The sequence below is a fragment of the Danio rerio genome, chromosome 16 (assembly GCF_049306965.1).
Source record: "Danio rerio strain Tuebingen ecotype United States chromosome 16, GRCz12tu, whole genome shotgun sequence".
NCBI classification, from domain to species: Eukaryota; Metazoa; Chordata; class Actinopteri; order Cypriniformes; family Danionidae; genus Danio; species Danio rerio.
The window spans coordinates 51,651,726-51,666,729 of NC_133191.1; the positions used below are offsets into that span (position 1 = coordinate 51,651,726).

General features: G+C 33.7%; 1 protein-coding gene and 1 long non-coding RNA gene across 12 annotated transcripts in view; both read left to right on the top strand.

Moving 5' to 3' along the window:
- thsd7ab (thrombospondin, type I, domain containing 7Ab) overlaps window positions 1-9,103 on the top strand; it is a 346,631-nt gene extending 337,528 nt beyond the window's left edge. For 4 of the 11 annotated variants that reach the window (XR_012391319.1, XR_012391314.1, XR_012391317.1 and 1 more), the window contains exons 27-30: window positions 2,402-2,615; window positions 5,563-5,650; window positions 5,779-6,022; window positions 8,187-8,527. Coding sequence is in view for 3 of the 11 variants with exons in the window: in XM_073924512.1 (XP_073780613.1) it covers window positions 2,402-2,615; window positions 5,563-5,650; window positions 8,187-8,274 (390 nt within the window). In the remaining 8 variants the exon portion in view is untranslated. Of the gene's footprint in view, window positions 1-2,401; window positions 2,616-5,562; window positions 5,651-5,778; window positions 6,023-8,186 lie in introns of all 11 variants that reach the window. The other 7 variants (XR_012391315.1, XR_012391320.1, XR_012391321.1 and 4 more) reach the window with 3 other exon arrangements.
- A 3,436-nt stretch (window positions 9,104-12,539) lies between these two features.
- LOC141378323 (uncharacterized) overlaps window positions 12,540-15,004 on the top strand; it is a 121,499-nt gene continuing 119,034 nt past the window's right edge. The window contains exon 1 of the long non-coding RNA XR_012392536.1: window positions 12,540-12,790. This is a non-coding gene — a long non-coding RNA (uncharacterized lncRNA). The remainder of the gene's footprint in view (window positions 12,791-15,004) is intronic.

Sequence of the window (15,004 nt, forward strand, 5' to 3'; positions counted from 1 at the left end):
GTAATTTGAATAAGAAGCAAAAGTCTTTTTGAGTGTAGGATACATTCACTTTAAATGAAGCATAACTGTAGTTTGCTGACTTTTAACTTCTCAAATGCTGACAGTAGAGTTCAAGAAATATTCATATTTTATTTACATTTACATTTAGTCATTTAGCAGACTCTTTTATCCAACGCGACTTACAAATGAGGACAAGGAAGCAATTTACACAACTATAAGAGCAACAATGAATAAGTGCTATAGGCAAGTTTCAGGTATGTAAAGTCTAAGAAGGAAAGCATTGGTAATTTTTTTTTTTTTTTGAGTACAATTGCAGATTAGGAAGTGTAGTGGAGACTAAATAGTTGAGTTTTTAGTCGTTTCTTGAAAATAGCGAGTGACTCTGCCGTTCTGATGCAGTTCGGGAGTTCAGTCCACCAACTGGGCAGAGAGAATTCGGGAAAGTGATTTCTTCCCTCTTTGGGATGGAACTACGAGGCGACATTCATTCACAGAACGCAAGTTTCTGGAGGGCACATAGATCTGCAGAAGTGAGAGCAGATAAGAAGGAGCAAAGCCAGAGGTCGCTTTGTAGGCAAACATCAGAGCTTTGAATTTGATGCGAGCAGCAACTGGCAGCCAGTGCAAACGGATGAGCAGCGGAGTGACATGTGCTCTTTTAGGTTCATTAAAGACCACTCGTGCTGCTGCGTTATGGAGCAGCTGAAGAGGCTTGAAAGAGTTAGCTGGAAGCCCTGCTAGTAGAGAGTTGCAGTAATCCAGTTTGGAGAGAACAAGAGCTTGAACATGTTCAGATAAGAAGGGTCGGACCTTTCTGGTGTTTATACACTACCTGACAAAAGTCTTGTTGCCTATTAAAGTTTTAGGAAAAAAAGATAATAACTTGACTTCTAGTTGATCATTTGGTATAAAAAGTGGCTAATATGAAAGGCTAAGGCCTCTAGATTATGCCTATTTTACCAAAATAAAATATAATCATGCCTTTATTTTTAATTATTTAATTAGGAAAGTAAGGTCTGACTTCGCTCAGAAAAAAGTCTTGTCACTGAACAGAAATAATGTACAATATAAAATATAAGTCATGGTGCAGTGGAAAAAGAATGAACATTATGTATGACTCACCATGAGCTTGGAGGACTGCATCCATGCATCTCTGCATTTACCACATCATGACAGGGGGGACAACAATTTCAAGGACACGTGCAAAATGATAAATAATATTATGAAAACAAAATAAAAGTTATCAAAATGACTTATTTGATCAAATAACTTAAAGACAATAAGAATATTTAAAATATTTTTCATTTTATTCGATTGACTTGCTTTTTAGACTCACTGAAGTTGGCTGAGCAGTGCGTGGGTCATGGCAAAATCACATCCATTCAATGAAAGAATACGGCTAAAATTGACAACATATTTCAAAACATTTATAATTCTACCTGCATGTGTGTAAAGGTCACAAGAATTTCATTATTTGGCATTGTGTTCATATAGGACTGACTCAAACTTGTGGGACATCAAAAGCACTTTATAGTGATAATGACCCATTTTTCTTGCATCATCATTTGTCTTAATGCCAAAAATAAATATAATATAATATAATACAATATAACATAATAAAATATAATATAATATAATATAATATAATACAATACAATATAATACAATATAATATAATATAATATAATATAATATAATATAACGTAATAAAATATAATATAATATAATATAATATAATATAATATAATATAATATAATAAAATATAACATAATAAAATATAACATAATATAATATAATATAAAATATAACATAATATAATATAATATAACATAATAAAATATAACATAATATAATATAATATAACATAATAAAATATAACATAATAAAATATAACATAATATAATATAATATAATATATAAAATAATATAATATAACATAATGAAATATAACATAATATAATATAACATAATACAATATAATATAATATAATATAATATAATATAATATAATATAATATAATATAATATAACATAATATAATATAATATAATATAATATAATATAATATAATATAATATAATATAATATAATTACTACATTAGTGTTTCTGGGTCTTTCCAAAAAAGGAAAAATGTATAACTTAATAACATTAGCCTGAAGAGAGAAAGACAAATGTTCTCCATTAGCTATTGCATAATACATCAGCAGCACTGACACGATTTTCAGTAACTTAATGGCAAGGTAATAAAACTCAGTATAGTGTTATAAATGTGTGAAGTTGATAACAGTGTAAATGTGTCATCACGCTTTATATAAAAAGGCTCCATAAGCTGTGAATTGGGTCAGAAGCGGATGCAGATTGAATGATGTGTGTTTGTGTTCCTCTGCTGCCCTCTGCAGGAGGCCGTGTGTATGTGCGAGGAGGGCTTTACTGAAGTGCTCACCACCGAGGGAGCGCTGGAGCAGTGCGCACCCATTCCTGTGCTGGAAATCCCCACTGCTGGAGACAAGAAGGCTGATGTGAAGACCAGCCGGGCTATCAATCCCACCCTGCCCACCACTGTACAGCCTGGACGCGTCGGACGCACGTGGTACTTACAGCCTTTTGGAGCAGGTAAACGTGTTTCACTTCTGTTAGCAAATACACGTTTCCCCGATTTCTGTTTAACAGAGAATAGTTTACAAATTGTAACCTCCAGCATAAATATGCTATTAAACTCACTGAAATATTGCTGACAATAGCTAAAAAAAAATGCATTGCTTTAAAATGGAAAACAGACATTGATGTACCAATTGGACTGTGGATCTCAGAAGTTTGCAACTGTATCCCATTGGAGAAGATCACATATTCTTTGAGAGGAAAGGGTGAATTATTTAAAAAGATTTGGAATCAATTTTGGAATAAATTTAAAACAGTACCACTTGATTTAAATTTGACAAGATAGTTCTTTTCCACTGGTTTTATACTCCTATTATTATTACCTATTATCTCCACCCTTTTTTATTTATTTATTTGTATTTTACTTATTTTTTATACTGTGTATGATTTACTTTAGTCTGTTTGCTGCTTTGTTTTGATGTTCTGTATTGTTAACTTTTGAAAAAGCTAAATAAAAATATATAATCAAAACAGAGAACGATATAATAACATAATAGTATAATAATAATAATATTGAATATAAAATAGTTTTTACAAAATTTAAAACTGCTTTTATTCTAGCCAAAATAAAACAAATAAGGAGAAAAAATATTAAAGGAAATACTGTGAATAATTCCCTGCTCTATTAATAATCATTTTGGAAATATTTTTAAAAAGACAAATGAATTCACAGAAGGGCGAATAATTGTGAATTTCACTTAAATTATTTTCCAATTCAGTTTTATTTATATTGCACTTTAAAACAACACAGTTGACCAAAGTTGCAGTCGAGAAATAGAGGACTGACTCACCCCAATGTGAATTGCATTACAGTAGTCCAGGTGGGTGGTTACAAAGGCATGGTTTACTGTTTCAAAGTGCTTGTGTGATAAAATGTGCTTAATTTCGGCCAGTTGCCTCGGGTGAAAGAAACTGGAGCGAACAACAGACCAAATCTGGCTTTCAAACTTGAATAGCATTTTTGTTTTCATTAAAGCTTCCCTCTGCTTAGGTGGCACATGGCGGTTTCTACCACTGGATTAAATATGTTTGTAGGCCAGCTCAGTATTTAGTTTCATCCTGGTTCCCTCCAGGAAAACCCAATTGGAATATTTATTTTTATTGCTTTTGGCTGTTTTTGCAGAAAATACAAGCTCTGTGAGCAACACAAGTTTAGAATTATTACACATTTTGTTCCTCAAGATTTATTCATAAACAAAATATGAAGGCAATAATGATTTTCTTATAATTCTGAGAGAAATGGAGTCAGAATTGCGAGATTTTAACTTTGTGTAACAAATCTGTGAGTAGTCTTTTAAATTGATTTATTCCATGATGGAAAAACAATTATGGTATATTAATCCAAATCTCTGAGAATAAACGCCGAGGTATAAAGGTCGAAATTCTGACATAGAAAATTGTGAAAAAGGATGGTTTTTGAGAAAAAGCTTTTGTTTTCTCTCAGAATTTTAAGAAAAGTTTAAAAACTCGGTCAGATTCAGAAATCTAAACTAGATCTAAACTAGACAAAATTGTAAAGAATAAAAAAGTTTTGGGCATAAACTCAAAACAATTGTTAAAATTTGAGCTCTTTATACTATACTTTCTCCAGAAGAAGAAAAAAAAACATTTTAGTCCAGTATCTCTAAAATATAGCTGATTTAATTGTAGTTTTAAGAGAAACTTAAAAAAATTAAACTCATTTTTAGCCAAGTTAACTCATGAATGCATTTGTGTTTATGAAAGCGTCTCAGCTAAGGTGTCACATAATATGCTGAAACTAAATCACATGTTTGTACCACGGATTAAATATGTTTGTAGCCCAACTCAAAATTTAGTTTCATACTGGTTCTGTCAATAAAAACCAAGTAAGATTTTTTTAATTGTCTTTTTTCCGGAGGATATAAGCACTGTGAGCAACATTAGTCTATAATTATTACACATTTTGTTCAATATAATAATACAGCAATAATCTTTTTTTTATCTCACAATGCTGAGAGAAATAGGGTCAGAATTGTGAGATGTTCACTTTGTAACTATTTGTAACAAGTTTGTAACTTAAAATTTGACTAAGTATTTTTTTTTTATTCCATGAGAATAAAAAAATATATAAAAACTCAGATTCAAAAATCTAAACTAGATCTTGAGGGATTCAAGATCTAAACTATTCAAAATTGTGAAGAAAAAAAAAAGTTTTGGGCATAAACTCTAAACTTGCATCAATAAGAATAAAACTCAGATTTGTGAAATATAATAGAGAAACGTTTTTGAATTCTGTAGCAGAAGCAAGCTTCCATACATTTTAGTTCTTTTAGTTATTTCTACATTTATATTTCAGTATTAATCTAAAGCTAATTTTATAAATCTTTTATAAGATGATGTGCTAAAACACCAGTTTCACTTTTGCAATATACAGTTGAAGTCAGAATTATTAGCCCCCCTAAATATTTTTCTCCACACATTTCTTAACACAATAGTTTTAAGAACTTATTTCTAATAACTTTATTTTATCTGATGACAGTAAATCATATTTGACTAGATATTAATCAAGACACTACTATACGGCTTAAAATGAGATTTAAAGGCTTAACTAGGGTAATTAGGCAAGTCATTGTATAAAAGTGTTTTATTTTCTGTGGACAATCAAAAAAAAAAACAATATAGCTTAAGGGGGCTAATAATATTGACCTTAAAATAGTTTATAAAAAATTCAAAACTGCTTTCACTCTAGCTGAAATAAAACAAATAAGGCTTTCTCCAGAAGAAAAAACATTATCAGACATAAAAAAAATACTTACTCTTTTAAACATCATTTGAAAAACATCTGAAAAATCTGAAAAAGAGGGCTAATAATTTTGATTTCACCTGTGCTTGTGCTTTATGTCCTAAGCTAAAAACAGATAAAAATATTTGTCCTCTTTAGATGGGAAGCTGAAGACGTGGGTATACGGTGTGGCGGCAGGTGTTTTTGTCCTCCTGGTATTTATAGTGTCGATGATTTACCTCGCATGGTAAGAACAACATCCCTTTCCATCTCTTTCATCATCCCTCATTTTCATTTCTCATTTACTTCATGCATTCATTTGGCTTGTTTTTTTTTCTATCACCCACATCCCACCATCCATGCCACCATGAGCAGCAGTTACTGTGCCATCCGGCGGTCACTTGGTACGCCTGATTCTGCCAACGGTACAGTAGTGTGGATGGGCCAAGATGCCCATGAGCTGACATACACCTGTCCTGAGTGCCAGCAGGAGAGTCAAGGGTCCAGATCCAGTTAAAAGCTGGAGAAACCGGCTCCTGACGTCCTGCATCCTCGACCCGGTGCCTTGGTCTCAGTCTGTGCCTTTACCTTCTCATGCTAAATACATCCAGCTGGCTGGGTACGGTGTTTGTGTTTTACTGGTTTAGTAATGGATATCAAAACAAGCTCTTGCTAAACTTACTTTTAGAATGAAGATTTACTCACTACCTGACAAAAGTCTTGTCGCCTATCCAAGTTTTAGGAACAACATGTAATAACTTGACTTCTAGTTGATCATTTGGTATCAGAAGTGGCTAATATGAAAGGCGCAGGCCTCTAGATTACGCTTATTTTACCAAAATAAAATATGATCATGCCTTGATTTTTAATTATTTAATTAGGACAGTAATGTCTGACTTTGACTTTACAAAAGTCTTGTCACTTAACAGAAATAATGTTCAGTATAGAATATAAAGTCATGCTGCAGTGGAAAAAGAATGAATATTGTGTGTGACTCCCATGAGCTTGGAGGACTGCATCCATACATCTCTGCAATGACTCAAATAGCTTATTAATAAAGTCGTCAGGAATGGCAAAGAAAGTGTTCTTGCCGGACTCCCAGAGTTCATCAAGATTCTTTGGATTCGTCTTCGACACCCTGAATGTCTGAATGTCACACTGAATGTAACCCCAAACCATGATTTTTCTTTCACCAAACTTGACTGATATCTGTGAGAGTCTTGGGTCTATGCGGGTTCCAATAGGTCTTCTGCAGTATTTGTGACGATTGGGATGCAGTTCAGCAGATGATTCATCAGAAAATTCTATCTTCTGCCATTTTTCCAAATGATCAACTAGAATTCAAGTTATTATTAGTTGTATTTTACATTAAGAATATTATTTAGAACTACATAAGTGCAGGTTTAGTTATCATTGCTGTATAAATTAGAATTGAGTTTATAATTTAAGGTTATAATGAGTTTATAATAATGTTTATAATATCAAGTTTATAGTTTCCTACTACTTGAACAGAATTTTTATCCGTCATGCCTGGAAATTCCAAGTAGGTATCGCTGCAGCCCGGAGACCTGCAAGTGGGAGAGACTTAAACCACAGGTTGGGTTCATCAGGTTACTGTGAGGTTGGGTTTAGGGTTAGATGTACACATTCATAAAGTACAATATTGAACTCTAAATATGACTAAATAAGGTTTGCACAGCCCACTTGGAGCTCCAAGGCCCACCCACTTGGAGCTGGCTCCGACCTCCGTTTATACCCTTCTCGGAAATTCTGCTGTGAGGGCAACTCGCAATGCTTTTAAATAGGATGACTTTTTTCAAACATATTTTGGATATTTTACTGAAATATTCATAATTATCATCATCATCATTTTCAGTTATTGATTTTATACATTATTCTTCATTATTTAATTTGTTGTATCATGTCATATTATCCATATGCATATTTAATAGTATGTACAGAATGTGTTTGAATAATACATAGTGTTAAAGGGGACCTATTATGCAAGAATCACTTTTATAAAAGGTTTAAACACAGTTGTGTGGCGGCAGTGTGGGAATATAACCAGCTTCTAATGGTAAAAGTTTATTAATTATTATATTTTTAATCTAATTTCATAAAAACAGTCTGCAGACACACTTTGATGGACGTTCTCCATTTGTACACGTCATCTGAGGAGGAAAGCCCCGCCCATTAGTAACAATCTCTCCCTCATTAGCTTAGGACAGGGGTGTCCAAACTCGGTCCTGGAGGGCTGGTGTCCTGCAAAGCTTAGTTCCAACCCCAGTCAGACACACCTGGGTTGGCTAATCAAGCTCTTACTAAGCTTTCTAGAAACATCTCTGCAGGTGTGTTGAGGCAAGTTGGAGGTAAAATCTGCAGGACACCGGCCCTCCAGGACCGAGTTTGGACACCCCAGGCTTGGGACATTAGTCTTGTTTTTGAATCTGCCACTATGCTGACACACAGGCATTTGTAGCTCCGCCTTCTTTTGAAAAGAGCACCATCTCATTTAAATTTAAAGCGACAGTCATTAAAAACAGCATAATTTGGATCAAAGTCTAAAAGGGGCAGTTTTAAAGAGTTTTACAACAATATTTGTGGGGTATTTTGAGCTGAAACTTCACATACTTACTCTAGGGACATCAGAGACTTATTTAACATCTTGTAAAAAGAGGCATATTAGGTCCCCTTGAATTAGAATGTATTGATACACTCACAGAGTAAAGAATTATTACCTTGAATTTGATTATAATATTTTGATATTGTTCTTTTGTCTTCAGCAAAAAGCCAAAGAAACCTCAGCGAAGACAAAACAATAATCGACTGAAACCCCTGACCCTGGCGTACGATGGCGATGTGGACATGTAGCCCTTACTGGAGAACTACCGTCATAAAAACATCAATAACAGAGGGGTGAATCTCATGAACAAAAACATGTCCAGCTAATATTACTGATCTTATTCTGCAATGCGGAAGTGCACTCGTTTCTGTTGATTCATTCCAGCTGCCTATGAGAGAAAAGACTAGAAATAATAAATGGCAAAACACGGTCAAACCACTTGCTCTACAAACAAGTGTGTTCATGACTATACATGAAAAGAATAATAATATAATAAGAAAATATCAGTTTGGGGTGACACGGTGGCTCAGTAGATCTTGCCTCACAGCAAGAAGGTCGCTGGTTCGAGTCCCGGCTGGGCCAGTTGGCATTTCTGTGTGGAGTTTGCATGTTCTCCCCATGATGGTGTGGGTTTCCTCTGGGTGCTCCGCTTTCCCCCACAGTGCAAAGACATGTGCTAAAGGTGAATTGGGTAAGCTAAATTGGCCTTAGTGTACAGTGCTCAGCGTAATTGAGTACAGAACATTTTGAAAATTACTATTTTTCTCCAATTCTCAGTGGATATAGGCAATGTAATTTGGTGCACTTGGACAAAACAGATTTATTTAACAGATATATTTATTAAAATTATATTATAGTCACCAAACATATGTAGAAATTGAAATTGAAGCAAAATATTGCAAAAAAAAAAAAAAGCAATCTACAAAATTGCAACCAAATTTTTATTTATTTTTTTCTTGATTTATTCTCTTTTTAAATTTGTATTTTATATTTTTTATAACATATACATTTGGGTGTACTAATTTTGGACCATTATTGCAAGTTATTTTGTTTGATAAGCTCTAGATTTGGCTTCAGTACTGACTAATCAAATGTATGCACAATGTGAATGTGAGAGTATATGGGTGTTTCCCAATACTGGATTGCAGCTGGAAGGGCATCCGCTGTGTAAATCATATGATGGACAAGTTGGCGGTTCTTTCCGCTGTGGCAATTCCAGTTTTTAACATCTGAAAGTCAATGGAAGTGAATGAGACGAAGTCTCAAGCCAAAACGATTGCAGTGGCTGCGCCCGCTCGTACGTGAAGAATAAGGTCAATACCACAAAATTTAACCATTTTGTTTTTGTGACGAAGTAGCCCAATGTGTCATTTATAAAACTTTGCGTACATACACCAAAATAATTAATAATTTTAATAATTTTTTTATTATTTATGGCTATGGCTCACATGATGACTTTAAAGTGCACTCGAAATCAAAACTATTGATTTTGTTAGCTCGCACTGCTAGTTTTGTGGGGAACATTTCATCTGCGCATGTCATTTAGAAAAAAACAGTTTGCTCTTGTAATATAAAATTAGTATCTGAAAATGCACTTCCTGATTGTTTTCAGTTAAGTTGTCAGATTACGTCTGTCTGAGGTTTTGGGCGTGGCTAACATACTTAACCACACCCCTCCAGCCGTTTCTCAAGGAACTGCGTCACAATACGAAAAAAAAATGTGGGCTTTAAGCAGTTAAATTAAGTCAATATTTAAGTTAATTGTGTTTATTCTGGGTGCAACTGTAAATACAGGCCCGCCCAGCCTGGTGAAAGGGGTGGTTGTTTTTTGTTAAAAAGTGGACATTTTTGCAGTTTTATGATTTAAATACTGCATTTTAGTGACATTTTTTTGCTGGATTAGCTAGTCAGATGTCATCATAACTGCACTTTTTGATGCACGAAAAATATTTCCTAAAAAAATTGCAAATAAAAAAATAAAACAAAACAAATTTTTAAAATGCTAATTTATTACATCATATATTATTAGGAAAAAATAGCAATCTGATAAAGTTTTCAAGTAATACTATCATTTATTAGACAAAAAACAAACTGGCCAGCACATTCAACTGTCCTCTGTCACAATTTGGCCGTTTCAATAAAAATAAAAAAAATTAAACATGTTTAATAATAATAATATTAATACAATAATAATGAATTCCTCGGAATTTTTCTAGCCTCTTTGGTAAAAAAAGTACTGTACATTTAAAAATTCATGGATATCAACAATAGCTAAAATATATTCAAATTAATTTAATATGGTCCACTTCTGGTGCTTCACACCTTTTTATTGCTCATTTTTATTTCAGAAATAAGGTCCAAGATTTAGAATAAAAGTTAGGCTCTGTAATAAAAGTTAGTGACATCTGACAGCTGAGGACTGCGATTGCCATTAAAGCCTTCATCGGACATTTCTTTAAAAAAATAGTGGCAAAAATAGGGAAAGGACAAGTCAATAAATATAGGACGTCCTATATTTAGCTAATGCGGCTAATGCGGCCAGTTAACCTAGAACCTCATGGATAGGTGCAGATTATCATCTGTTAGGAAGTAACTTTAGCCTTACCCTGTTTGGCAGTCTTTTTGAACATATGTTTAATATTTTGCGATAATGATGCCACTGCCTGCCTTTTCTGCCTTCTTGCTCTTTTCGACCCACAGCATTACTCAGTATGGACAAAGAGCTTAGAATGACTAAGAGGCGACACTTAATAGAACGTTCCCTTGCAACAGCAGCGCCCAGCAACAGCCCCGGATTCCGCCATATTGGAGTGAAAACGGTCGGCTGTCCATTGGATCTTATTGCTGTCACAATGACAAGCAGCTGCTTTATTTTTCATTTATTAATTTAACATTAAAGCTCAGATACAACCTGAAAGACAACAATACAACACTTACTATCGCAATCATCAGCACTTTTAATAGTTTAATTTACAGACTTGTAATATGCTTTTGTTCTATTGGAACTTTCATTCCAAAATGGCCGCCGCCATCTAGTGGCTGTTTTCTAAAATCGCACTAGAGTGTCGCCTCTTGGTGATTCTATGCTCTTTGGTATGGATATCGCATCAAAGATTCAGATTCAGTGGATTATGTCATGTGACTCGCATCACATTATTGTGGCTTTGAGGCTCGAGGGATTCAAATTAAGTTTATTTTTATAGATAACAACCTTTGCTTGGGAAGTGGCATACACACATTTACACCCCTGTCTTGTGCGCACACCTCATATATGTATAAATGAGACACCAGGACATGTTCTTTTTAATGAGATTCACTCAAATGTTCCTTTAAATGAGAAAATGCCTAACCATCACAAACCCTGCTTGAATCCAACTTCAAAGATGAAACATCCAAGAGGAAAATCACCGTCATGCTTTCTGTTTTTACTTCACGTTCTTGTTCTGGAAGAGCCTTTACACGCATCTCCACTCGCTGTGGGATCAAGCCTTTCTTTACATCAGTTCCTTACAAGTATATTTGTCAATTATGCAAACTGCGGTCAAGCTAGTGGTCTCTCAAGACGGCTCAGACTTCTCACTAAGACCTTATCGGAGCAACGTTCTTCCGACTTGTGCTTCCCGACAGAGAGGATTCACGTTTTTGGAGAGATTTACATCATAGACAATGCCAAAAACATACCACACAGTGAAGAACGTGCAAGAAAACCTCACATAACAGTTTCACCACGGACAATATTTGCTCAAAGAAGATGCAGCCTTTCTATGGAAGGTGAAAACAAGACAGATGATGTTCTCCTGGAAGTCCCACTCTGGTTCCAGGCGTTATTTTGCACTATATTAGTGCAGCAAGGAACGCAATCGCCATTGAACAATGTCTCTGAAGCCGTGATTCTTCAAGACGTACAAACATGAAATCGGGATATCTGAGAAAGTGTAGAAATAAATCTCAGAGTGGGACTTTTTTAAAGACCTCACATCCTTTTGTTTTCACTCATTTGTGCATTGTATAGTTTCTATGATGTGTCTTTTGACATTGAATTTATTTTATTTATTTATTTTGGTTATAGTTTTCCATTCTGGCATTTTTATAATATATAATAATTGGTTGATATACAGTTAATGGGGAAAAGTGGTTGTGACAGTATTATGATTACTTTTGATTGGATGGGTTTATGTCCCATTTTCAGTGTCTGGCATTTGAATACATGACTGATGTACGTGTCAACTCAAAGGGTCTCATGGGAAGACCTCATAGTTTCTGCCTTATTGATTTTAAAATACGAAAGTATTGTTATTAATTGTTGCCAATTCTCACAGGATAGTGGTCATGCTGAATATAATGACCTCACAAAGAATTTGGATGCTTAAGATGTGCTTTAAAACATCAGGATGCTCCTGCGTTAGATTATGAAATTATTAGGTAACAATTGTAGTCACATTTCCAAATGATTCACATTTATGGATTGATTCTGAGAGAAACTTGATCAGTCTAGTCCAATTTCTGGGGTTCGTTCTTTGTACGTGGATTGCTCAGTTAGCTGGATTTGGTTATTGACGGTTTGATCCAGGATCGTTTCGTTCTTCAAAGCTCATCTGAGGGTTGTTGTCATAGCAACAGGTCTGGTAGCTCAAACCTTCTCAGGAGCAGGTTTATTTCATGTAAACAGGATTAGATCGGGTCATTTCAAGCAAAGGTAATACTGAAAGTATGTACCGAATTCTGATATTTTCTTACAGTAGTAACTTATAGATTTAGCCTGATGTCATGAGGAAACATATATATTTTACTTTTTGTCAGTTTAGTGGCTAATTCGTATGAATTTGTACGAGTTCAGTCGTATGAAAATGTATGATTTTAAAAAGGAGGCGTGGCACTCAACCCCACCCCTAACCATCATTGGGTGATGAGCAAATCGTACTAAACTGTACAAATTAGATCGTATGAATTCATACGAATTAGCCACAAAACCAAAAAGTTACGAATTGCCGTGAGATTGCGTTGATAGATTATATACACTTACGGAAAAAGTCAAATAGTTTTAAAAAGTTTAAATCTCACATTTATAGTTTATAATAATTTATAATATTTAATAAAAAAATTAATTTTTTGTTTATATAGATATGTTTAAAAACATATATAATTAAAACTTAGTAAATAAAAGCACAAAAACAGGGTGATTCTCCCCGAGGGGATCAAAGAGAACATTAATTAATATGGATTTTTATTTAGATACAAATATGTACTATTCAAAGGTACAATTTCTGTATGATAATAGACATGCACAATATTCGATTGTTTTTGTTTGTTTGTTTTTTATAACTGAATAATAATTTTTGCAGTCATGTACATGTTTTGACAGCTAATATGCAGGGGATTTGATTTGAATAAATTTCTAGTCCTTACGCCGATTAAGAAATTAAAATAGCCTAGGCTACTATAGTAAACAAAATCCGATCTAAAATGTAAAACTGATGAAATGTGAAATTGCTCTTGACATTTAAAAGTGTAAAGCCTGCAGCTCACAACAAATGTGTAAAGTTATTGCGTATCATATTTAACAAACGGTTTGCTATGAATTTTTTGTAATTTTGCTCACATGGATAATTAAATACTAATCAGATGATGTCATTACGCTGCTGTGCCGTCAGCCAATCGTTTTATTGCTGATCATGATTTTGAGGATGGATAGATCTGTCCTTCACAACACACGCAGAGATCTTGGATCAATTCATCCAGACATTTTAATCTGATTTGCGAACTTGTTTGAAGAACCAAATTAGCCAGAAATCAGTCATCAAGATTAAAAGATCCAGGATCTGCCAAATCATCTTAGATCATTTAAGCGAGGTACGAAGAACGAACCCCTGAAGAGCTGAATTTCATGAGCCAGTGATTTTGAGAGAATCAAAAACATATTATGAACCAATTCTCCATAATGACTCTCAGAAACTTCCAAAAATAAACCAATTCAATTCCAGAACAACTCCAGTTCTAGTTAGTGAGTCAAATAGATAAAACAGAAGTCAGTCTTGTTCCTGAATGTTCATGTGACAGTACTTAAAAACACGGATTACATGTATGACTTCTTAATTGAAATTTGGCAACAAAGAAGAAATTAGGTGTGTTCAACTTGAACCATGGCTGCAGCCAGTGATCAACGAGATTAGCCAAGTGCAGGCGAGGGTTAAGTTGAAAACGGAGCCGTCAAGCCGGACACTTCGGGGCTCAAAGTTACACCAGTCATGATTACCGATATATATATATAATTGATTACGATATATATATATAAATATAAAACAAAAGATTTACAGTACAAATAAAACAGAATACAGTCTCTACAATCTATAGTTAATTTTTAAACAATAAGGGAATAATGAATTAAATATATAACAAACGCATAAATAAAAACAAACAGGCCTATTAAATACAAAGCCATAAGCACAAATTCTACGAGTTTAAACATTCCTCTTTAGGCTAATACTTCTTGTTTGAATGTGCTAAAAAGGAGTTTACATTTATTTACATTTATAGGTATAAAACTTTCTAATATAAATTAGTGTACAACCCAAAACAAGGCGTTTTGATTAAGTCTCAAACAATAATTAAGAATATTTTGGATAATGAAAGCATTTTTAAAAATCATTTTAATCTAAAAAGATTGAACAAAAGGACTTTCCTTAAATAAATGAGCTACACTTTAAGTAGCTGTTTCCCAGAAAGAGCAGGTACATCAATGTCACTTTTAAAACTTGTTTATAAACGGCTGGACAAGAAATATATTTTATAATCATATAAATCATTTTATAATCATTTAATAAAATAGTTCTTTTACTTAAATTTGTTAAGAAACCTTTTGGGTGGCAGGACCAATGATGATAATTATTTTATTTCAAGTCTGTGAGAATTATTTGAGTTAATATTCAGGTTATTTACTAAAATAAATTATTTAAATTGTTGATGGAGCTGAATGCAGTA